We start from the raw sequence: 25,685 nt of genomic DNA, 5'->3' as shown, positions 1-25,685 counted from the left end.
TCACAAGCTTATTTTCATAAGATAATTGTAGAGATTTAGGTCCCTATGAGGGTGAAATGAGTCTTCAAATAGTACTACACAGTTCTATGCCCTGACTAGTTCTAGTCTAAACATTCTAGGATTTGTCAGAACATTTTGCAGAAATAACATAGAGTTTTGACAATGCTAGTCTCAGGAAATGCATTGAATGGGGAATGATTTCTTTAGTAGCATCTGATACTTTTGAAAATGTCTGCTGTGTCTGTGAAAAAGCTTTATGGAACAGAATTTCTGTTGATGTTACAGTTTGTATACAACAGTCTATTCCTTTCCTAAGATTTTGAAACATACATGTGTATGACTTCATATGTATAAACACGTGAGCCTTTAAAATGCAAAAAGGCTGATTTTTAGAAGTATCATCTTGTCTTTTTTATGAGTAGCTATACTATATAAAGTACAGAATTTCAGAATCAAAACTGGAATAAACATTTCTGTATTATTTCATAATTTACAGTTATTGATGGCTATAAAGTTTTCAAATGTTAAACTTTGCAGGTTTTTGAAAAGTGATTAATCTTTAGGTAATAGATAAAAATTTCAAAATCTGGAGCAAAAAAAGAAAAAACAAGAAAAAGAAAAAAGCACAGCAGTGCACAAGTTAACTTCTCTTGCTTATGAAACCAAGACACCCTAGCAGCAGATTACAGGCAGTGCCGTTTAGCAAACAGCTAGCAGACTTCCTTTCAGCTATGCCTAATTAGAATTAAGTATTGAAAGACATACATATACCATCAAAGTAGAAGCATTTTGCTTCACAAATATAAAAATGTATCAGAATTTCAGTAAGTATATGAACAAATGAACAACTTAAGTCTTGTTCGGCTGTGCAGCCAATAACGGAAACAACCACCAGCAGCATATGCTGTACCGATTTTTAGAAGTATTTGCAAGTACACCCAGTATCTGGAACTTTTATATCTATAAAAAAAAAACAACCAAACCAAAAACCCCCACAATTTTACAGAACTTGTTGAGGAAATAGACCGGACAACCCGAGGGCTAGTCTAACTCCCTTACAAGTTAGAGAAATAGCCAAAGTCACCTATTCCATAACTCTACTGCTGAAAAGTGTAGTGGAGATGGTGATTTGGTTAATGAAGTTATCTGACGTTGCCCGGTAGACCGTATTGAACGTTAACTGCCCAGGTCACCTAAGAAACAGCGTTTCGGGAAAAACGTTTCGGGAGAGTGTTGGGGTCTAACCTCTGCTTCGTTCTGCCGACACGACGAGCGACCGAAAAGCTCCGCACGGAGCGCGCCGCTGCTATCGGGGGTCCTGGCATGGGAAGGGGGCAGGACTCGGCCCGCCGGCACCAGTGCAACACCCGCACCGCTCCGCTCGTCGCTGCGCAGCCCCTGACCAAGGCCGCCGCCCGCCCGTCTCCCCAGGAGTCGTCCCGGCCGCCGCCGCCCCTCGCCCGGCCGTGGGGCGGGGGAAGGAAAAGTTTCCCCGGGGGATGCGAGGAGCCCTCCCGCTACCTGCCCCCCTGCGCTGGGCTGCCATTGGCCGAGCCGCCTACCGAAGCCCGCTAGGCACAAAAGGCGTTGCTAAGTGGATGCTTATTCCCCCCCGCTTTGTATTTTTTCCCTCTCCCCCCCCCTTTTTTTTGTCTCTCCCTTCCCCCCCCTTCACTACTTCTTCGGATGAGAGCGCGGGTTCACTCGCGCCGCGCCCGCCGCTCCGCTCCCGCCGCCGCCGCTCCGCCCCGCTCTGCTCCCCGCGGGAGGCTGCGCGGGTCGGGTGCGGAGCCGTCCCGCGCCGGGAATGGCTTAGCGGGCGGCCGGGACAGAAGATGAGTTTCTCCGCGGAGGACGGCGTGGGCAGCCTCTGCCACAAAGCGCTACAGATCATCTCGGAGCTATGCCTGGGCGGACAGGTGGAGAGGGAGAAGTGCGCCGGCATCTTCCCCCTGGAGACCGCCCGTCAGGGCATCGGTGGCACAGGTACCCGTACCGGCCCCGCCGCCCCCGGTCCCGGCCGCTGCCGCGCTCGTCCTGCCGCCACCGTGGGGCGGACAGCGCCGGCGTGGGCGGCCGAAGAGCGCAACTTTTTCCTTTGCTTTCCCTGCGTGCGGAGGGGGCGGAGGGGGGGGCAGACACACAGCTCGCTTTAAAATCATCTCCCTTTCGGAGCCGCGAAGACTCCCGCGACCGGGAAGCAGCGAGGGAAGCACCGGGACCGCTGAGTCGCCGCCACGGGGTGATCCCCAAGGCTGGGGTGGGGACCATCGCCCTGGAGGCGAAGGGGGAGACGTGGGGCCTCGGGCAGGGGTGCATGCGGGTGGACGGGGAGCACTGAGAGGCTCCGAGGGGAGAGAAGTCGCCTCCGACGTGCGATCCCCGCCGTCGGCTGGAGCCGCGCCGCCAGAGACGGCCCCTTGCCCCTCGCAGCTCGCTCGTTTGCCTCCCGCAGCTGCGCTTCAGCACTGTTTTCCCCGCGGTGGGAGTTTCCCTTTATGCAAAGCTCAGACCCACTCAGTTGCATGTGTTTGTGGGGCCGTGTGTGCGGGGAGCGGCGGAGAGGGCTGCGCTTGCTGCTCTTGTCACGGGTGGGCAGCATTTCCGTGCGACGGGCGCGCCGCGCGTGGTTTGCGCCTGGTCATTCTCTTCTCCCCAGCCGTCGTTCTGTGTTTGGCGTGTGGCGCTGGCGGCCCCGAGCACAGGGCTGGCGGCGCCTTGTGGGGAGGTGCGGCGGGGAGCGGTGGGCGAGGCGGCCGGGCGGCCCCGCGCGGGTCGGCGGGGCAGGCGGAGGGGAGGACGGGCAGATGCCGCCACAGCTCGGGACGCAGCCCGGGCTCGGGGCACAGCCAAGCCATGGCTTAGAGTATCCGTGCGATGAAACTTGACAGAGCCCCCGTGGCCCTTTCTGAGCGGGGCTTGAGATATTTTACATCCTCTCCGTTAATCGCTGAGGACGGCAGGAGAGCCTTCTGACAGCCGGTGGGAACCTGTGGTGTCAGGGCAGCCCTCTGGTCCGGTCCAGCACTCGTTCAGGAGAACTGAGGGGGAGAGAGGGAGGAGGGAATTCGGGTTAATTTAAATATTCCGAAGGCAGAAAAAATTGTCGGGGTCCAAACCATGACTTGGCTTCCTAACAGTGGTATATTTGGTCACCGATTTCTGGATTGGCAGGATCTTCAGGGATTGGCTCTGCCCTGTTGCGTTACTCTGTGTAATACACTCTGGACCCCTTGCTTTCCATGGTACTTGTTTTTAGGACAGGGCTAGAAAATTAGTCCAAGGTCTGTGCTTAATTTCTTCCAGAATGGATTGGTAACCTGTCTGTCCATAAATGCAAATAGACAGCTTGCATTGTGGTCAGCAAATAACAAGCGTACAGTGCAAATTAAATAAATTAACACCAAGTCATGAAAAGCAGCAGGTCCTCAGCATGTGCTCCAGCTGCCACCACCGCAGCTGTTACTTTTGTTGTTGTTGTTGTTCTCTTGCTGCCCACAGATTTTACTGGAAATTCCAGGGTATTTGTAGCACCTCAGAGCAAATAACTGTTGTCTGAAAGAGCAGCGATTCTTCTTTCAGACTCTGGTACCTTCACGGTTCTCCCAGAGCTTTGCGCTTGAGGCGGGTGTGTCCAGGAGTGGCAGCGCGGGCTGAGGGGGGCGACTCTGCCCAATCCAGCCCAGCCCGGCCCAGTGGGGCTTGGTCTGCCACGGGCGCCCCTTACCCCGCCAGCCCCACGACCAGGGCAGCAGGGTTCAGGGATGGCCAGGGATCCTAGCGTACTTCCACCAGCACAGATCCTGCAGTTGCTGTGCTTTGTAATGCAAACTACCAAGCGTATTCCGGTCACACACTGTGTTAGTTCTTTTGGTCCGAATCGTAGAAGGTTGCATGAAAATAAAAACATCTTAAAGAGCCTGGGAAATTTGGCTCTGAAAATAATAGTTTCTCTATACAACTATTAGAGAGTACTGCACGGGGAGCCAGTATTAGGTGTCATATAAAAACAAAGTGGATATATTAACAGGTGCGATGTGAAGGATGCAAAAATGTCCCACGAGGTAAATCAAGGTTTGCTGTTTGTGAAGTCTGAATCTTCAACATTTGCCTTGATATTGCACTGTGTACAGTAACAGGATCTTCTTTTCAGACATTTCTTCAAAGTCAACCATCTTCCCATTTTTTCATTTGTAAACCCTGACTAATTTGCAAATGTTGGATTAGAAAAAACATGATAATTAACAGACCAGGGGCTTCAACCACTGGGTCTCAGATCTCAGCTGAGTTCCTAAATCTCACCTCTTCCTCCGTAAAAGGAAACTACTATTAGATGATCAGTGTCGACTTTATTGGCACACAAATTAAACATTAATAACACTGCCAGTGAGCATATATTAACACTTTCTGGTTCCAGACAAGGAGCAGATACACTGTCGTTGATAACTGACAACCTTTTAATACGTGAACACTTGGATAGACAAGACATAAATATCAGTCACATGAAATTTATTAACTGTAAGATTGTAAACAGTGTCCATGCTGAGACAAATGTGGTCATTGAAAGGTGAAACATCCCATCTCTTCTGCTCTTTAAATGCACAAAGAGTTCATTATCATCATTATGGATAAAGTTAATATTGTCCACAGTGTTGAACATCCATAGTTCCTATTAATTAAAGGTAGAAGCATTAAGTGTTCTCCATCATCATTCTGAGTGGGAAGCCATAAAAGTTTATATTTTCTTGAAACATCTGTGTCTCATAAATAGGGTGATAGCATTTGGTGTGAGAGTCCTTATCATGTCACCATATCCTTCTGTGGCTGAGTAAATTCTGCACAGTTCTAGTGTCGTGTGGCTGCAGCTGTAATGTAGAGAGGAGGAATGGCTAATTTAGCCCTATCGGTTTTGCTGTATCTCCCAAATGATGATGCGGGAAGAACTTTCTCAGCATATGCCCACAGTTGGTGACACGCCATCATGGAACCAGTTCAGTTACTTGCTCCGTGGGGCTTCAGCTATAGCAGTGTATTGGGAATTAGCTCCTGCAACAAGCACTGAAGTGTGTGGAGAAGGAACTACTGTAGTAAGAGTAAGAAGATACCTGAGTTGTGAGGAGGACTTCTGGAAGATGTGGAGAAGATAAAAGATTGTGAGAGGTTTATTACAGAATAATGCTTTATTATTGCATGTCATTATGTTATAGAATCACAGGTAAAAATTCAATGAAAATCCAAAAAGTAAATAGTCCAGGAGGTAGTATAAAGAAGACAGAAAATAATAGTTGGCCATATAGGGATAGCATGTTCTCTCTTCAAATGGTGGGTTTATTCAATTTTCCACATCTCAAAAAGAACATGCCTAAAAGTGTCACAAAGGTAGCATAAGTAAAAATCAGTAATGGGATTTCATTGGAGGAAAGAAGTCTAAAAAAGATGAGGAGACTCATATTTGGAAAGCAAAGAACAGTGCAAGAAACACTTCATAAAGTAAAAGAATATATGATGAAAAGGAAAGTAGACCTTTTCTGTTTAATAAAATAATATATATAAAATAAAATAATAGAATAAAAACGTGCTTTGGAAGTCGAAAACATTAAAAAAGGCAGCTAGATCTGTTGTGATATGGTTATGTTGGTGGGTGTGACAATTGCTTTCTGTTCAGCTAGACCATGAAAAGCAGCCAGGCTCCTCACAGGAATCAGCTACTTGAGACAAAAGATGCACCACCCAATCACAGACTCAAAGCAAAATATGAGACAATATTAACCTGGTGACCCAAGAAGGTTTATTGGCAAGCAGAAAGGCTGGGTACTGATTTTTTTTTTTTATAGTGTAGTTGTCTAGGTATGACAAAGAAGAATAACAGGCATTACAGAATCAAACACAAAGAAGAGAGAGCCAGAAACACAATCAGAACAAAAAAATTATGACTATGGGTTTGCTAAGGCAGAGTACAACAAAATGAAGCAACAAAGCAGAAAGAAGAGCTATTCAGGTTTGCTGCTAACAATAAAAAATAACCTCCATGTGTTTGATTCCTCTTGTTCTCAGAGAACATTATTTGGACATTAATTATGGACAAGCAGGATAACAACAAATAAATGCCTGATTCTTCAGTAGTTTCCTCTCAGTGACACCACCACCACCTTAAGACCCTCAATTAACACTCACTGCTTGGGTCAAGAAGGGGTAATCATATTTAGTGTAGTGGAAAATTAATCTATGGAACTCACAGCAAAGAATCTTAGTGAGATAAATTGTTTTGTAAATTTCTAAGAGCTTAAGACAATTAGTGAAGATACGACATCTGCTGTTATATTTTCTGCCCTGGTAATTACAAGGACTATTAATTCTCTCATCTCAGCAGAATGCTCGAGAGGAAAAATTAGGAAGCTGTTTACATTTATGGCACCTTTATATAGTTATGTGACTATGTGAGCTTTCTTCTGCAGGGTTTAACTTTTTTTTTTGGCAAAATGCTGAATTAGTTGTGCAACTGTTTTGTTTGTTTATTTGTTTGTTTTACACCTCCTTTATTTCTAGTAGATTTGAGCAAAATTATTGAGATATTTGTCAAATAATAGGATGAGTTCAGGTGGAAAATGAATGGGAGCTCAATGGGCAATATTGCACCTAACAAAATTTATCTCTAATCCAAGTAAATTATTTTCTAGAAGTGTCCAAAATTCATCTGTGCAGCTTGGTTATACCTGTATTTTGGTTGAGGTTATCTGATTAATAAAGGACTCTAATTCATTTTGGCAGTTAAGCATCCCTCCTCATTTTCAATGGAACCAAGCACATCAAAGTCCCAGTTGGGAGTATTTCCGAAGGTTAAGCCAATTGCATAATGTAATGAGAGAAGCTTCAGCATCCTGCTCTAGGGACACATACTTAAAATTCTTTGTATGTCCCCTGCACTTTCAGCTGGTGGGCACTTTCAGCTATCTTTGCTTTTTTTTGAGGCCTGTTGGTCCTGCAGAACTTCACTATCTCATTATCAGTTCTCATGGGGAACTGATGTTTATAACAGAGCTGGGAACTCAGTTGCGTTCCTGCCAGGAGGGCATATTTCAGCCCTCTAGAGTGACAAGAGAGTTCTAGAGAGTGATGTTCTCTTTTTGCTTGTCAGACAATGAATTATTTAAAGTTGACCATACAAAGGGCTTCAGCTTCTACAGGACTGTTTTATATTAATCTAAATATTTTACTCATTTTATTACCATAAAATTTTAACCTAGCAAGTTGTAACCCTACCCCAGTTTACTACAGAAGTACAGAGGGAGTAAGAAAATGCTGGAGCATCCAGTACATGGCCATTCTGTAATACAGTCTCTCATTGTTCCCTAAAGAGTAACGTCATGGGTCCTCCTGCTGTAGTTGACATTAGTCTCCCGTTGACTGTCAGCTGCTTCCCCGACAGCTCTCAACCTCCTGATGGCAACTGATCGTTTACATTTAGCCTTGGTTCCTTTAAACAAACACACACACATGCACAGAGTATAAGCTGTAGGTATACTTACACTGCTTGGATACATTTAGGAAGGAGAAAGGACAGATTTACCCAGCCATATGCTTGAAAGTTCTTCTCAACTGTGCCAAAGCAAGCATGAAGGGGACCAGAAATGGCTTGAAGGAATGTGAAGACATCAGTGTAGGACTGTCATACAAGAAGAGAACATTTTTCTTCATGAGAAAGTAACTGTTGTGTGAAACAATTGAACATTCTGTTACAGAGAAACATGATGGAAATTAAATAATAAACATCTGAACAGTTCACAGACTGATTGAATTATTTATGATATAGCTCGTCACCTGGTCAGAACAAAGTTATTACCAGAGAGAAATACAGGGTTCTTTTGGGGGGCAAAGTAACGGGTTACTGAAAAATATGCTTTGCAAAGCCAGTGTTAACAAACTGTGAAAACAAGAAATGCACCTAATTCAGCAGAGACATCCTCACAAGTGTGAGAGCAGCATGCGACCAAGCCCAAAGCTGTTTGTTTAATGGAAGGCAAGGCGGGCAGACATGGGTTGAGCAGAGGTGGGAGTTACCTCCTATTGAAATTAACTGAGAACTGACAAGTAGGAAAGTGGGTAGGCCAGAAAAAACCTTGGAAGTGGAGCCAAATAATTTATATGTGGTGTGTTAAAGAGGAGAGGCCAATGTTCAGTGCAACATCTTTTGCTTCCTACACTGCACACAAAACATGATGGCCCAGTCAGGCAAAAGTTACGAGCTCCTTTAGCTACATACAGCACATAAATAATGTACTGAGACTCATGAATACAGAGCTGTTGTGGCAAATTCCTTCAGATTTCTAGATAACAGGAGGTTATGTGGTCTAGAAGAAGACTAATAAGCTTTTGGGAAATACCTGGCATCTGCTGTACATCACATAAGCTAAAGTCCCGTACCTGGAGTTTGAAATGGCAAAAGAGGGCATTCCGTTTGTGGTTGGTCAGATATAGATTATCAGATGCATTAATAAATAATATAACTTAGATAAAATGGTTTTGACAAGAGATGAACAATTTTATATTCTGTAATCATGTTGTAAATCACAGTGATGCCTGGCTTCATTTGATACCCTGACTCTCAAGAAACGTGCTAACATAAAGCTCTCTTAGCACTGAAAGTGATATACCAGCCAGTAGATGGCTGTTTTGAACAAATTCAGACATCAGACTGAATTAATAGCATAAGAGGGAACACATTCGCAATTGGGCTATAGTCAAAAGATTTGAGGAAGATCTTCAAAGTATGTTTCTCCATGAGAACAGGAGAGGAGATCACACATAGGCTTCTAAGTGAAAGGCTATTTTTGCCATATGAAATTTAAGTCAGGTGTTTTGACAGGTTCAGGTTATGAGAGAGAATACAAGACTCTGCACCTGTTGCTTTCTGAGGCACACTAAAACATTATATCCCCATCTTAAAGGATTTGGTTGAGACAAAGGTAGTAGTGGAAGATCTGCTAATGCTGAAGAAAAATGAGCACCAGTGACTTTTTGTGTTCTTTAAATTTCCCCAAGGAAAACTGAACATCAGAAATGATGGGTTGGACCAACCAGTTCATACACATGGGGACATGGGGAATTTATCACACTCAGACCTTTTATAATTGATAGAGCTCCTGCTTCCCTCCACATCCTAGAAAATCAGAGGTGTATTAATATATCTGATTGAGCTGACAAGAAGTCCCTCTAGAGTGGTTGCAATGGAATGGGCGAAGTTCCTTATGGCTGATCAACAAGAGAATAAATTAAAAGTTAAAGAAAAAATATGTCTGAAAAAAAGTTAGAGAGACATACTTTAAATGTTTAGGAGAATCAAGATCAGACAGAGACCAAGAGGTGGGTTGAAATGGAATAGAACCCTTTTTTCCTAAGCATTCCTTTCCCCCTGTTCCTTTTCTGGCAAGAGTACATTCTCTTTAGCATGGTCCACATCAGACATGTGCCTGCCCCTTATACATATGGGCAGCTACATCATGGCAGTATCTGGTCTCTTTCTCCATTCAAGATCATGGATTTGTGGACTATGTCTTTCCAAAGTTAAGTATCAAGGGGCATATGGTCTCAGGGGACTGACTAAAATGTAAATAAACTTAATTTGGTTTGGAAATGGAAGTCTGCCAATGTGCATGTTTGTGAATGGATTCATGTGCAGAACTTTTCTAATGCAAGTTTCAAGCAACAAATTGTTGGAAGTCATAGTACAGAAACCATTGCTTAAAACATTGCCCAGCATCCAGGAAAAAAAAAAATGGGGGGATGTTTCTGAAGTACTTGCCAAATATGAAAGACTGGCTGTCAAGGGGTCTCTTATGGTGGAAATATTTCCGAGGATTTATGTAAAAAATGCAGGGATAAGATTTTCAGGTAGGTGGAATTCACAAACTTCCCAACTAGACATGCCTTGTCCAAAATTGCCCAAAATCTCCTATCTTCAAAGAGTAGTTTTAAACAGAAAATCATGAGGAAAGAGGATACATTCTTTCAGTTATGATATTTTATCAAGACTATGAAAATGATATTAAAGACAAAGGTCAGTGAAGGAATATCACCAGGAATTAAATGGTAACTCCTCTGTAGTCAGTGGAAGATTTTTCCACTGATCAGAAGAGGGTGTTTGATAAAGAAGATTTTCTTCATATTCCTGAGTTTATCCATCATGTGAACAGGAATGGCAAAAGCATAATGCTACATGTCCAGATTAATAATCAGGAAGATGTCCTGTTTGTGGAAACATAGCATTGAAGACAAGCTACCATTATCAGTTCAGAAAAAGAGTTGTCAAACAACTGCTTGTAGTTCAAGATTATTTTTCTCTCCCTTTGTACCAGAGATGAGTGAGAACATTGTTTACAATGTTGGCAATTAAAATCCCAGCAGAGTGAGTGTATCTCCTTTTGCCTCTAAAAACTCAGGCAGTCTTTCAATTTGTTACCAGTTCTGCATCTTTAAATAATACTTACATCTGTACAGTGAAACCTGGGTCTGATGACACATCCATCTTTCAGTACCCATTTTCCTTCCCAACCAAGTTTCCTTGACAGGGAAGTGAAGAAAATCCTAGTCTGCACAACTGACAGTGTTTTGTATTCTTAAGCCAAATTTCCTATAAAAAGGTAATAAAAGAGACATATCCAATCTAACATGCAAAGCATCTGGGAAGTTCGGTTTGACTGCTCTTCTGCAGATGATTGCAGTCTTCACATAACAGCAAATCTCCTGCAATTTCTCAATTGAGTGACTGTCAGAAGTGAGGAAATGAAGCAATATGCTTTTTATGTCAACTTGTATGGCATACTAATTGCTTTTTAGCAATTATGGCAGTAAGTAGTATTAACGTTTTTTTAATGAACTATTTTTTAAATCAAATTCCTGGCAACTACAATTACTTCATGTTTCTGCTTAAGTGTTTGTTGTATTTTGAAGTGCAATATATGAGGTTGTTTAATTTATTAGTAAAATAGCAAGAATGAAGACTATAATTTGTACAACTGTTTGTTGATTTGGCTTCTACATTTTTGCTCTTGAGACTTCAAATGTTTCATGTGTGGGTTTTTTTAGGGCTATAAAACATACTTTTCTTTGTAAAGATTTTGAGTCTGATTTTGAATTTGAAATAGTTTAATGGAAATATAGAAAAAAGATCTTAGTGAATGTTGAAATACTGAAGTAGGTATTGAAAAGAAACACCAAGTTATCTGAAGGCTTGAAAAATGCCTTGCAGTGAAAAACTTAGAATAAGATCAGCTAGAAATGCTTTGATGGGGTGTTTTTCAGCTGATAGTATCTATTTATCAAATTGAAACTCTGCTGGAAGGGATAAAGTTTCATATTTCTGGTTTTGAAAGGTTTCTAGCAGTTTCAAAGTTGTTAAAAACACCCTGTTTCAACATTTTCTAAATGAAAAACAAAATAAAATTTTCAGTTCTAAAAGCTTTCCTCTCAAATTGTAACCTAATTATGCCAACCATCTCTAAAATGAGCTGATAATGTTGTAAATGACTCACAACAGAATTTCTTTTTAAAAAAAAAAAAATAAAATTCTAGTAGATCACAAACATTTTCAAGAGTTCTACATTTTATCAGGCTGTGAGAATGGAAAAATATTTTTGTCCAGCTTGATTGAAAATTCAGCTTGTTCAATTTATCCAAAAAAGTTTCTTCAGTGGGACATACCTTTGTATTAATAGATTAAATTCACTTATGACTATTCTCTGGCACTGAGACCAACTGGCATGTAAGAGCCTCTCTCCGTGCTATTAAAGCCTGTCACCTGCTGAAACAGAATGGCCACAAAGAGACAGCCTATTAAGAATGATCACTGACCTGCTCTAATACCTGATCTTTTCCCTAAAATTGACTGGAAGAGTATGAACTGGCCCAGTTTAAAACCATTCCAGGGACTGATATAAGCAATTAAGTTTCAAGTCCTGGGTTTGTTTCCTGGAACTGTTTAGTTTATTTGTATTTTGCATAGGCATGTCTTACGAAGCCTATCATGAAAGAAGTGATGACTGTAAATTAGAGCTACAAAAACAAAAATCAGAAATACAAATGTGCAACAAGGTGATTAGCCATTGAAACAAGTTGTAAACTCAGCATCTGTTAATGTCTTCTCTTATTGTCAATTTCAGACAATCTGCTAAAGAACATGCACAAGCCAAAAAAAAATCCTGGGCTCAGGAAGGATATCAGTGTGAAGAGTAGATTAAGCCAAATAGCCTAATAACCCCTACTTGGCATACATTGTTTGCTTCTTGTGTTACATTGTTATTAGATGCAATCATGCATCCATTTGTTGTATGGAACCATCTTAAATCAGAATTTGCCATATGAATTTCTCATTAAGCTGACATGCATATTCCAAGGGCTCCATTTTGTTATTTAACTACCGGCAGAAAAGGAGGACACCTTTCTCAGAACTGTCAGGAAAAGGTCAAGGAGGCACACTGCTGTTCAAGGCAGGGCAGCAGCTTGTGTCAAACTCTTTAAATCAAGAAGCACATTCTCTGCCAGTTCCCCATGACACTGGCCAGGATGTAGATGAAGTAAGATCGAGCAGAACTGTATCTAACAGATCTATGTCTATGAACATTTTCTATTTGCCTTTGCTAATTCTCATGTGTTTTCATGTTGAATGGGCCTTAAGCTCAGTGTTTGTTACTGAGAGATATATCTGGATATTATATATTAACAAAGAAAATGCTCCCAAATTTTCTATTGGAATCTTCATCTTTCAAAGGGACCTGTGAGCTACATACTCTTCCATGGAGCTAATACACACCTAGAGGGCTATTTTTCTTCCTGTGATCCTCTAGAAAAATACACTCAAACTCTTGTTGCACTTTTCCATTGGTTCGGTTTAGTAGCCTGTAGCCTGGAGCTATGGATACAGAATATTAGCTGTTAAACTGTCAAAACTTGTTGTACTAAGCAGCAGCAACCATTGCTTGAGGGACATTTAAGCAGAATTTATTGAATACTTTTAAAGCACAAAAAAGGCTCTTTTCTAAAGTAAAGGGATGTTTTTAGTTATATTTTATAATATTACATGATACTGGAAAAATCAAACTGAAACATGTCACATAGAATAAAACTCCTAATTAGGGCTCAACTGGCATTTCTGGTGATCCACCATCTCCTAAAATACAAGTCTGTTCGCAGAATTTGGTTGGTATGAAACCTCTTCTCCTATCTTTGGCAGTGCTATTGGATATGCTAACTAATTGTGGCAGAAAAAGTCACATACAGGGCAGCAGGGGTAGCTAAGTGTACAGTATGGTCTTTGTACAACTCAGGGCATTGTATAGTGTACTCTGAAGCTAGCTGCATTTTCAGAGCAGAATTTTAGATGCTGATGTGTATGTGCTGTCTTCGTCTAACACAGTCTTGGTCCAGAGCTCAAGATTTAACCCTAGAAATTTCTTATTTATGACAGACTATGTCCTATCCCTATTTATGTAACTTAAACATTAGGTTTTAACATGTTTCTGAAGCAGTTATCACATAAACAAAAGTTTGGCAAGTCCTGAAGAAATTTGTGTCAGCCTAGCAGTTTAGAACCGGACAGTCTGCGTGTGCACTTATAGAAAATGTTTATTGTGGTTTAGCTTTTTCAGCAAGATGTGTTCCTGAGTGGACACCCTTTGACAACAATGTCTGGGTGTATTTGGGACCATTTGGCTAGTCCCTTACTTCCTGAGAAGTCTGACTGCGTGCATGCCTAGTGGTACAGACACTGGCCCTGGCCTGAACAACAATATATGGAGTATTTGTGAAACAGGTATTAGAGAATTATAACATTTTAAAGGTATAGGCTTAGATATTTAAAAGGAAAAAAAAAAGAAAAAATTAAATAGGACTTTAAAGGTCTACGCAAGATAATGTTCAAAATGCTTCTGTCTTCTTACCTGTGTCATTGTTTTTTCTCTCCACGTTCGTCTGTCATGATGATCTTTGTTTCTAATTCCTTACAGACATCTCAGTCAGTCTATTAGCAGTAGTCGTCAGCTTCTGTGGGCTCGCCTTGCTGGTAGTCTCCCTTTTTGTCTTTTGGAAGTTGTGTTGGCCCTGCTGGAGAAGCAAACCTCTCACTTCCAATGCCAGTAATGTCCCTCAGAGCAACTCCAGCGCTCCTACAGAGGTTTTTGAGACCAGTGAGAAAAAAGAAGTTAAAGAAAATGGGAAACCTACAACAAAGGTACTTGAAGCTGCCTTGAAAATTAGCCACACTTCACCTGATATACCAGCAGAGGTCCAGAACGCGCTGAAAGAGCATCTGATCAGACATGCACGCATGCAGAGGCAGATCACTGAGCCCACATCGTCCTCAAGGTAAGCCAGGGGTACTCACACTTGTGGCACATTTTATGGGAATAGGTAGAGCCAGAACACTGATGAAAATTTCCAGGATCCTGGTTTATTCACTGACTTCTTAGCAGTTATGGGTGAAACAGCAGTCAAGCAAAGGTGAAGCCTCAGTGTCATTTGAACAGAATATTCTGAAACATACCATGTACCTTCAGTTACATAATTATTTTAACATATGAACATCAAATCTATATCTCCTGCTACTTTGTAAATACATATGTTGCTTCTCCAAGCAGTTCCATTTTAGGTTTTGTGTAGAGGAAAATCTATTTCAGTGTTATTTTTTAAGGTACTGCAAGTCTGGCTTTTCACAGAAATATATTTAACAGACACAGCAGTTACTTTTGCAGATGGAAGTTTCCCTCTCCACTAAATAAATGACAGATTTGTTGTTGATGGCACATTTCTTTAAGACATGGTTTGCCACTTATAAAGTAATTAAAATCCCAGTCTAAGAATGCAGATCCTTATGGACTGATCTTGAAGTAGTACAGATTTTATATAAATCCTTAAATAAATTACAAGCATGTAGTATTGCTGAAGTGATTTCTTTTGTATTAAAGTGGAGGACAGTCTTTTACTGGTTTATATTGAAAAGTAGTGAAGATGTGTGCAGTGATTTATAGTTTCAAACAAGGTTTTCTTCAAATACTGTCAGCAAATTTAATGCATGGAAAACAAACAGTGAATTGTAAAGATCACTTTCTACATCAGAAAAAAAAAAAAAGGTTGGGGGAATGTTTTATAAACAAAGAATGGGACAATGAAGGCTAAAGAAGGCATCTGAAGTGTTGCATAATGCCATACGTAAGAATACAAATACTGTTTAGGAAGTAGCTTTTCCTCGATAAAATGTTTGCTAAATGAACACATGCAGGGGAAAGGCAAAAAAGCTCTCATTTATAATGATTCTTGAAGGCATAAGATTGGAGAGGACACATGCTTTACATATAGTGGGCACATACCTTGCTGCCCTCTGTGAGTCTCTAAGATGGTGTTTTGCCAGCTCAGTGCCCTGATGGTGGTGGCAAGTGCTGAAGGGCTTTTTCCCAGATATTTCAACAGTGTGTAACAGCCAAGAGGGAACCACAGGAGGCTCCCAAAAACGAGAGCACTACAACCAGGGGAGGTCTAACTTATTTCGGCAGCTGAACCATCTCCTGAATTATGAGACTGTACAGCTGGATTTAAGCCACATTGCCCTGGCTGTGCCTGGCTCCAGCTACTGTATCCATCTGCTGAGAGAGAGAGCACAGTATCCAAGCCACTCAGAGGAACAGTTCCAAAATCCTGGGAAGACAACTTAGAAATTGTAGCTGTTACACTAAACACAGAGGGACTAAAATTGATACAGCTTAGCATGACAAGGATATTACACAACTTGCTATTACCTAATAGGATATCAACTGGAGGAGTTTTATCCATCACGTACAGGTAAACCTGTAGGTAGTCAGACTGTCTGACTTCCTGAACAGACAGGAGAAATAGCTGGCTGCTAAATGGGCTTGAATACTCCCTGTGGTACTATAGGAGAAGAAAGAAGTTCCAGGGACATGATCCAGAGCTGCTTCAGGCTGTGAAAGCATTCCCACAGACCTCTAGAGTGATTTGGACTGTGATCCAAATGCATATAAAATATTCATGAAGCCAAGGGCAGTTTTACAAAATTAAAACCTGCCATCAATTCTGCTCTTTCTGCTCATGTTGGTAACTTTGTAAGGGAGCTTTTTCTTTTTATTCTCTCTAGATTATCAGTGTTAAATCTCTCCTCAGAGGGACAGTTCCTTTGCTTTGAGTAACCCTGGTTGTCCCACCTTATCCAATTTGGGTGTTCGGAGACATCACCTTCCTTTACAGTTTGCTGAAAAACTCTGTACCGTTGCTACAAAACATGTTTAGAATTATATGTGTCTTAAAAATTACCCAGAAATGGTCCTTTCTATGTTTGTTAATACATTTTTTCTGTACCTGTGCCAGCCTTAAGTGAGTTATTCTTTCCACAGCCCTTATTAATTATTACTGCCAAGAATGTCATGTAGGAGATGAAGGCTGGACATTTAGACCTGCTTTCTGCATTAGTCCTCCTCCTTTGTGTCACAGAATATTGGATCATGAAGTGACTAAAAACTGTCTCTGGTGTCCTTCATTGGGAACCTCTAAATAAAGGGCAGCCATTAGCAGTCACAGAGGTAGCATAGCTTTCTCTTGTACAGTCTTTGACATGGCTTTGTTGTACTCAGAAGTCCTGAGTGACCCAAATGCACTGTTTCTTAACTGTATTCAGTTGACAGAGGATTTAAGAGAAATATTTGCTGTCTGGATTGTCTCCTCTACACTGATCTCACATGAGCTGGGTCAAAGAAAAGGATGTAATCACTTCTGTGATGGGTTCTTGCAGCCATCAGCTCCTAATAAAAAGAATTAAATCATATTCAGTTATTGTAATTGAAGCATAAGGATTTTAAGAAACTATTCAGAGCAATAATATAATGTGCCTGATCACTTTTTGTGGACTGTGTATTTAACATGGAGATATATGTAGGGAAATGATGAATTTCTGCTTGATTAGAACTATATAATTTTCATAGTCCCCAATAATATGAAAAGACCTGCTTGTTAAAAAAACAAACCAACCAACCAAACAAAAAAACCCACAACAAACCCAACTCTTTAGTCCTTGATCCCAATGAACCAGTAAGCTATTATAAAAGTCCTGCGTCAATTGTGTTCATTTACATTTTTTTTCCTCTGTGTTATTGAGAACTACCCTTCCCAATAAATTTTGAAAGTATTCGGTAATATAGTTCATTTCTTCTATAATATTCCTTCCTTCAGATGTTCACCTATATTTTCAAAGGACTTGCTTTTCGCTCTTTAGCATTAGGTGTGAGAGGAGCTTGTTCAGCTCTTCAAAGAGTAAGTCAGTTCCCAAGAGGCACAAGGGCAAAAAATGAGTTGCTTAGGAATGTTAAGGCTAAAGAAAAACAAGTCAGTCTGTTGACCTTAGTGACTGCAGGGAGGAGACAGCAGCCTCTGTTCTGTTTAAATACCACAAGTGACGATGTCCATTCCTGGATTTGGTTGAAAAGATTAGTTTAATGTCATCCAGGAAAGCTGTACCAGAGCCACCCCTCATAATTCTCAAGTAATGTCATAAATCAGTATCCTATCCTTTTCTTTTATCTTACATATGGCAGCCTTACTGAGTTAGAAATCAGCTTGGTACTATCGTTATTATTTTGTAAGTGCAATTTTATATCATAATAGAAAATTACATACAGATTTACTGTCACTCAAAATGCATATGTTCTAAGTTATCAAAGGCATGTCTGTTATAGGACTGTTATAACAACAGCCAGAGGGACAGGAGAGCCAGCAGGGGTAGAAGAACCTGGAGTTACACACATTGGTAGCTTTGCAGCATTTTCACAACCTGGTTGCCTGACATCCTTGTACTTCATTACCACACTCATTAATTCCTTTGTCACTGCAGAACAAAGGAAGATAAATATGTTGCCATGACAGCAATGAAACATCTTAATAATTAACAGAACAATTAGCTATCTTGGTGAAATGCTGTGACTCAGAACAGACACTAGGCGCTATGTAATTAGGACTTTGGCTTACTAGAGCAAAAGCACTGCAGGTTCCCATGGGGAATAGCCATACAGCTGCAGTGTTTTACTTAGTGACAGATCACAACAATGACTATGTTCACTAGAGGATCTTATGTGCATAAAGTTTGAAAATTTGAAAGCAGGTTGGTACCTCAGAAATCGTCAGTTTGGGGGATTCTATTTTACTTTTACAAGTATTAACTCAGATCCTCATAAATGCAAGAGAATTCAAGGAAAAGAGAATTTTTCATTTATCTGTTTTTACTCAAACTGGAAATGCCATACAGTCAGCTTCACAGTTTCCTCTGCATAAGCAGGTTTTTTTACAGCTTATCTACGGTAGAATTTGAACATGATTATCTGGCCATCCCAGTACTACAGCTGCAGGTGTGAGGAGTACTCAGGAAGGCTTACCTGCACAGTTTTCGTTAGCACAGATAGAAGTAGCAGTAACACAGGTCCTCCTGGACTTTTTTATTAGTCAAAAATACTAGAGAGCTAGTGCCTCAGTTGCTGCATGTCTGAACTTTTATTCCCATTACATTTTGGGTGGAGTTCATTTCCTTCCCCATGTTTAGCATATTTATGAGGCCGGACTTCTTGGAGGACAAGTGCACAAGGACAGCCCTGAAACTCCCTGAGGACAATATTTTACTTTTCTGACTAGTTATGGGCCTTTCTGCCCCTCACTCCATTCGAATGTAGACATCACATACTATGAATTTGGCAAGTTTTAACATATAAGAGAGAAGAAAATCTTTCAACTTGTCTGTAAAAAAAAAAAAAGAGATATGGTAGAATGTGCTACAAGAGGAGTCTATTGTTCATCTAAATTTAAGATCAAAGCACCTGGGTTTTTTGGAGCTACTTCAAATCTAGACTATGAAGTTCTCCCACTCCTGTTCTTGTGTTACAACAGGACTGCTCCTTGCACCTACCAGTAGTGAAACAGCCAAACAGGGAAACGTTCTTGTCTATTATTTAATGGCTGCAGATTACCCTCTTGTATCTCTGCTGAGCTGAACTGCAGTAGTTTTGCTCTTCATGCTTTCTGCAACAACTTCACTTACAGCAAAAGTACAAATAATATCTATGAAATGAGTCCTGGTTGCTTTCAAATGGACAATTTGCATTTCTGATTTAAAGAAAGAAACACACAGCTGTGACACCTCTTGTTTTCAGAACACAACACCACAGGGAAACTAAGCAATAAGGCAAGGCTGCATTTGGCATTAATAAACAATTGATTGCAAAAAGCAGAGGAAATTCTGACAATTAAAGTGTTTTTTAATGGGAACTCAGTACGCTCACAGGAGGAGGTAGTGAGCTTTTCCAGTACAGATTGTTGGAGTAGTGAAGTACCAAGGAAATGTGAAAATGTCCAAAAATAAACTGGACAGTGTGGTCATAATGGCATCTACTGATTATTAATTCTGTGAAGCTTTTCGACCAGTGTTTTTATTTTACCAAAAGGCTGCATGGCATACCAGGAGTTTGATTTCACTCTTAGCAGGAAAGGCACAGATTTCCATTTATGTTCATGAGTCAAGATAAGCCCATAAAGACATATGCTTATGCAACACTATTCAGAATTACAAGGATTTAAACATATTGTTTCTTGCTAGGAGTCCAGGAATCAGTTTTCTAATGCACTACACAGCAGAGTGTGGGGACAAAAGGAAAAACCCAATCACAGAAAAATGTTGACAAGAACTCTGAAATGTATTGCAGTCAGAACAAAATGTTCCCAGTATGGTTGGAGAAGGAGCCTGTACCTCAGTGTAGCAAATACCAAGCAGGTGTATCTAAAATGTTGTAGGATGGCAAAGAACTATGCTGAAAACCTCCAGACATCGCTTTGCATGAGCTTTTCAGGTGCCTTTCACAGTGATCACTGTGAAGCTTGGTAAATATTTGATTGGAAAACTAGCAAGGAATGCCTCCATAAACCAGGGAGTACTGATGACAGTTCTGCCAATGATTTTCTTTTTCTTTTTTTTTTTTTTTTTTCCTGCCTGGCTATAGTTTATTCAGGGCCTAGCACAGTGGGATCAAGCAATGTTGGAACTGTGAACTTGTTCCGTGAAAGAAACTGAATTCAGTTTTAGCTCCATAGCCTGACAAGAAGGTTATGAATATATGTATTGCCAGAACACTGGGTGTCTCTCGGGCAAGAAATTAATTTTGAACAAACATTTCCTCTCAAGGGTGTTTTAACACTTGCAAAACATTGGGGGTGGTTATTTTAAAATTATTTCAAAGAGAGGAACCCTTACTAATTTGGTGTTCTTGTATTTTCTACTTAGCAATAGCCAGGTCTTTTCCTGGAGATAACCATGGCTCATTTTGTGTGTGTGTGTGTGTGTGTATGTGTGCAGGCACAATTCTTTCAGGAGGCACTTGCCAAGGCAAATGCAAGTGTCCAGTGTTGATTTTAACATGGGGACAGACCCAATTTTGCAAAGGGGAGAGACGACGACCAGCATTGGGAGAATAAAACCAGAACTCTACAAGCAGAAGTCTGTGGATTCTGATGGGCAACAAGAAGATGTGAAAACATGTGGAAAACTTAACTTCACTCTCCGGTATGATTATGAGAATGAGCTTCTGGCTGTCACAATTGTCAAAGCCTTAGATCTGCCTGCTAAAGACTTCACAGGAACATCCGACCCCTACGTTAAGATTTATCTGCTTCCAGATAGGAAAAAGAAGTTTCAGACACGAGTTCACAGAAAGACATTAAATCCTGTCTTTGATGAAACCTTTCAGTTTCCTGTAGCCTATGACCAACTCAGCAACAGAAAAATGCATTTCAGTGTTTATGATTTTGACAGATTTTCTAGACATGACATGATTGGGGAAGTTATTCTTGATAACCTTTTTGAAGTCTCAGATCTCTCCAGGGAAGCCAATGTATGGAAAGACATCCACTGTGCCACCACAGTAAGTAATGTGTTCCAAAAGCATTAACATGATATTTTCATTTCTCTTTTGTAGTTTGTGGCAGAGCATCCTGTTTAGCAGCAGAATCTGGAAGGAGAAAAAGATGTTGTCAATATTTTCCTTTGTACTTAGAAACATATAAAATTTAATTAACTAAAAAAAGTCTTCTGGGAACATACTGTCATCCTTATGGCTCACTGTACAAATATGAATTAGGTTTATTAATTAAATAGTATGTCACAAAAGACACTGCTTAACAAGAACAATTAACATTTTCCTGTTAGCAAAATACCTTGTCCTTCAGAATGACCATCTATTGAGCAACAGGGCCCATCGTGCACTTGTTAGGAGATTTTCATATGTTTGGAATCTTGTGAAGGACGAGAGTCTAAAAATCATTGAAATCTAAAATGTTCTTTGCTGGCTGCCCTGTGCTTAGGTTCCCCAGTAGATGTATCTTTGTTGCTCCTGGTTACTAGCAAAACTCACAAGACACAAGCAAGTAGAGTTAGGAAATAAAAATTATTTGTTTACTGTTGCAAGCAAGAAAAGGAGGCCTGTGCGTGGATGACAGGATGGATGTCAGGCTACCATCAGAAAACACAACAGTCCCTAAACATTATCTTTGTTAATACTGAAATCCAAACTCATCCTCTCTGGTTGGAATTTGAGGTGAAAAAACAAATGAGTTGTGGGTTGTTAGGGTTTTGGTTTAGTTTGGGGTTTTGGTGTGTGTGTGGGGGAGGTGTTGTTGTTTTGGTTTGGGTTTGTTTTGCTTGTTTGATTTGGTTTGTGTTTTTTGTTGTTGCTGTTTGTTTTGTTTGTTTGTTTGTTTGTTTGTTTGTTTGTTTGTTTGTTTTAACAACTATGGTATTTACATAGAAATTTTCCCAACCTTGGTTCTGTGGAGATATCCAAGACAGTCTGAGACAACCTTTGACTGAACAAGGACTGGACTTCTATAGTGGCGATAAATAGAGGACAGAGCAGTACCAGACACTGCTTCAGATATAGAAGTTTCATACCATCCCTTCAAGAGAGTCAGACACTTCCCATGTCTCTTTTCTCAAATGTTTTCATGCTGTTCATACCTGCTAGACAGGGAAGTCTAGGTCTGCATGGCTAGGAGGACAAAGAGGTCTGATATTTCCTTTCCAGTTTGAGCATGAGCACTGTGTTTCCCAAAAAATGAGAAATATTAGGGAACAGAGCATAGTGAAGACAGTTTTTGAATGTGAATTCACAAAAACATTGGGTCTACTAAACTGGGCTGAACAGCCTCCGACACACCTCCAGAAAACGGTATCTGTGTGTACTTAGTGCTCTCAAGCTCAGATTTGAGCTAAGTTTATGAACTGTGTTCTCATCTTAAAATTGAATCTGTGTTTATGGTCTTGGAATAATAGTCCAGTAACAATTTTTTAAATATCTCCTAGCTTTGATATTGTCTTTAATACTTCAGTAATGATATGAACACTCACTGGTACTTTGCAACAGGCATGTGTGTGTGATTTTTAGCTGATAACTAGAATGGTTTCAGCAAATTAGGATCCCTGGACTGTCCATTACTAGTTTTGAGCAGATTGAAGTAACATACTAAAATATGCAATTGGGAGATATACTAATATACACCTGGATGAAAATGGTAACTAATCTTGGTGCCGAATCTTAATTCAAGTGTCTGCCTCGCTAAGGGGAGTACATGCAGTTATAGTGCTTAGTTCACTCTGCTGGTGTTTTACTATGTATGAAGTTTAACTGAAAACATTACGGATTTGGATTTCAGCTTTTCCACTAGTATAGTTTACAGTATTTAATGTATGTGAATAAGTTGTCTCCACTTAAGCCATTAACAATAAACACATCAAAATGAAATATCTTCTAGTACTGAGTGATCACATCAGCTTTCACAAGAATTGCACTATTCTCAGAAACTCATGTAAGAAACTGTTTAAATTTCTTTTTTCTGCTAAGATTAAACCCTCCTGTAAGATGTCCTGTTAGTATACGTGCAATGTGCTGCCTGCTTGTTTACTTCAGCTGTTTCATATAGGTTGAAATTGGTTAGTAATAAAGATTTCTAGTTCTGCCATTTCAGAAACTGTAAGATGAGGAAGCCAATCCTGCACAGGAATAAACAGTGCATAAGATGTCAGTTAATGGGGAATTACAGTCTTAAGCACCAGATCTAAAGTTTACCAAAGCCATGATCTATCAATTAAATAACTAACTAATGCATGCCAGAGTCAATTGGACTTGGATTAAGCCTCAAAATTAAAAGATCCAGCTGGTTCAACCATTAGTGAAAAATAACTGTACTCCTGGCAAGCATGCTTTGGTGTTCATAAAGAATCTTTAAAAAACAAACCAGCTGCCTTGGTGGGAGGGTCCTTATACAGTAGAGTATGGGAACCAAGATGCCATTATGCAAATTTATTTCTTTTATGCTTTTTCCTTCTTTATCTCTGCTCTGTTTTGTTGTATGTTCGATGAAATTTTTTTCAGCCTTCTGTTCAGACATGCTTCCTGCACCTAGTGGCTTGCTCCTGCTGTTGCTAAATGAAAAATTATGGAGGAGGGTAGAAGTGATACAAGAAAGGATTGGTCCAGAACTTAAAAAACATAGCAGAAGTAGCCTCCCCTCAGCTTTGAATCTTTTATATCTCTTCCGTAGTCAATAATTTTCTATTCAGAAGGTAGAGTGAGGATAAATATCACCCATATTGCCTCCTTGGAAAGAACCTATTTTTATGACACAAGGCTGTTCAGGAAATGAACTGCAACATTGTACCAGTGAAGGAAGTTACCACAGGAGTTTGGGAGATTCTCTGCTATGCAAACACACTGTCAGTAGTTAACATATGTTTTGAAAGATTTGCTTGCACATCCGTAGAGTTTTTATTTGGTATAGGAAATACATAATCTGGGGAAAATCAGGCTGGATGGTAGCTCTGAGTCTTTTTGACTGTAAAACCAATGAGGCTGTGGGAATGCACAGTTTTAATACTTTTTTTTTTTTTGCAATGATATTAATTTGAAATGATTTTATACAAGTGCAGGATTGGCCTCCCCACTTGCTCATTTTTATTCTTATAGTTTTCAACTGTTGATATTTATTCATCTTTTGTAGTTTGTATTTTGTTCCTTTAATTTTTCATTCATATCATTGTTTCTCTGTTATATGTTACGTTGAAAACCTGCAGCTATTGTATATTATGTAGCGTGTACCTGTTGTAAGTGCTAAAGCATTTTTATTTCTTAATGTTAAATTATCAAGGTAAATTTGGTGTAAAATCAGTTGTGGAAAAGAAGTATCCTAGATATCTGATGATATAAATATCCCCAAATTTTGCTTATGCATGGGTGACTGAATTTTCAATAAATGATCCATCATTTACTTCTGTTTGCTTTATTAATTAAAAAAAAACCCAAACAAACAAACTCTAAAGGCAGCTTTGGACAACCTGTGAAGGTTGTTCAGTATGTTGCGATATTCATAATAATTCAAAATTCATAATACACTTTAGGAAATCAATTCATAACATCAGATGCAAATAAATAATATCAAACAGATTGTTTGGTCAACATATCTAGCTTCTGTTTTTTGCAAAGTGCTTGTGAGTTTTGCCTACATTTCTGAGGTTCTGTTACTGTCAAAATATAGCACATACTTAAAAAAAAAAACCAAAACACTCATTTTTTTTTATTTGCTAACAAGCACTTAAGTGCAAATATTCGATGTTGTAAAATTATATAGGCAAAAAAACCACCTCTTATCATCTAAAACTTTCTGGATGCACATGTTTATTAACTTCCTCTTATACTTTTCAAAATGATTGATTGCCTTGGAAACCACTGCCTCTAACATAATTTTCTAAAAAAAATTGGCAAGTGACTGTCAGAAACATTTTTTTCATAATGTATTCTGTGAACTCTATTAGTGTAAGCAATTATGGGAAACTATGCAACTGGGGAAAAAAAATAGGGCTTAGAATTTAGATGAAAGCCCTTTCCAGCACAGTGATAGTCTCTTAGAGATGTTAGTTGTGGAGCTGTCATATATTTGTAATCTCTTGAATTATCTCATGTAGACAGATGCAACTTGATCATCATTTCATTTTCTGACACCAGGCCTTTCAGTACTGCTGTTTTTTCACTTCTGAAGTGGGATATGAAATAAAGTTTTGTAAGGACACAGACTTCATGTGATGCCCCAAGATCACTTGGACTATAAGTGAATACTATTGTTGGAAAAGACAGAAGTGTTGAAATACTTTTTTTTTTTTAAGTGAGTGGGACAGTAACATTGTCTCAGTTCATTTATCTCAAACACTTACCAGAGTAACCAGAGTAGGATGTCACACAGGTAATCCTGCTGGCTGTTGGCCTTTTATGGAAAGAGTTTATTCTGAATTCCTGATTAAACTAGAATGAAGCCCATCTCTGCAGCTGACCCAGAGCAATTGCAGGCATTTTATTTGCTTAGTTTTCTCTACAGTTTGCTTGTTCATAAAAGGACAAAAAATGGCACACTAGACCTTACTGAGTAAGGCAGTAGTGGTATAGAGCTAACAAAGAGATCAGAGAGTTTTAGAATAGTTTGGGTTGGAAGGGACCTTCACAGCTCATCTAGTGCAACCTTCTGCCATGAGCAGGGACATCTTCAACTAGAACAGGTTACTCAGAGCCCTGTCCAGTCTGGTCTTGAATGTCTCCAGGGACGGGGCATCTACC

The 25,685-nt window shown here is 40.0% G+C and overlaps 1 protein-coding gene across 2 annotated transcripts in view; it reads left to right on the top strand.

Annotated features, from left to right (window-relative positions):
• Positions 1 to 1,835: 1,835 nt before the first annotated feature.
• SYT10 (synaptotagmin 10) overlaps positions 1,836 to 25,685 on the top strand; it is a gene marked incomplete at both ends in the record, with an annotated part of 35,657 nt that continues 11,807 nt past the window's right edge. The window contains 3 exons of one of the 2 annotated variants that reach the window (XM_082060407.1): positions 1,836 to 1,977; positions 13,998 to 14,355; positions 20,387 to 20,951. In XM_082060407.1, the coding sequence (XP_081916533.1) occupies positions 1,836 to 1,977; positions 13,998 to 14,355; positions 20,387 to 20,951 (1,065 nt within the window). Of the gene's footprint in view, positions 1,987 to 13,997; positions 14,356 to 20,386; positions 20,952 to 25,685 lie in introns of both variants that reach the window. The other variant, XM_082060406.1, reaches the window with a different exon arrangement.

This window comes from Streptopelia decaocto (assembly GCF_964273445.1).
Source record: "Streptopelia decaocto genome assembly, chromosome: 1".
NCBI classification, from domain to species: domain Eukaryota; kingdom Metazoa; phylum Chordata; class Aves; order Columbiformes; family Columbidae; genus Streptopelia; species Streptopelia decaocto.
This window is presented reverse-complemented; position numbering and strand designations above follow the sequence as displayed.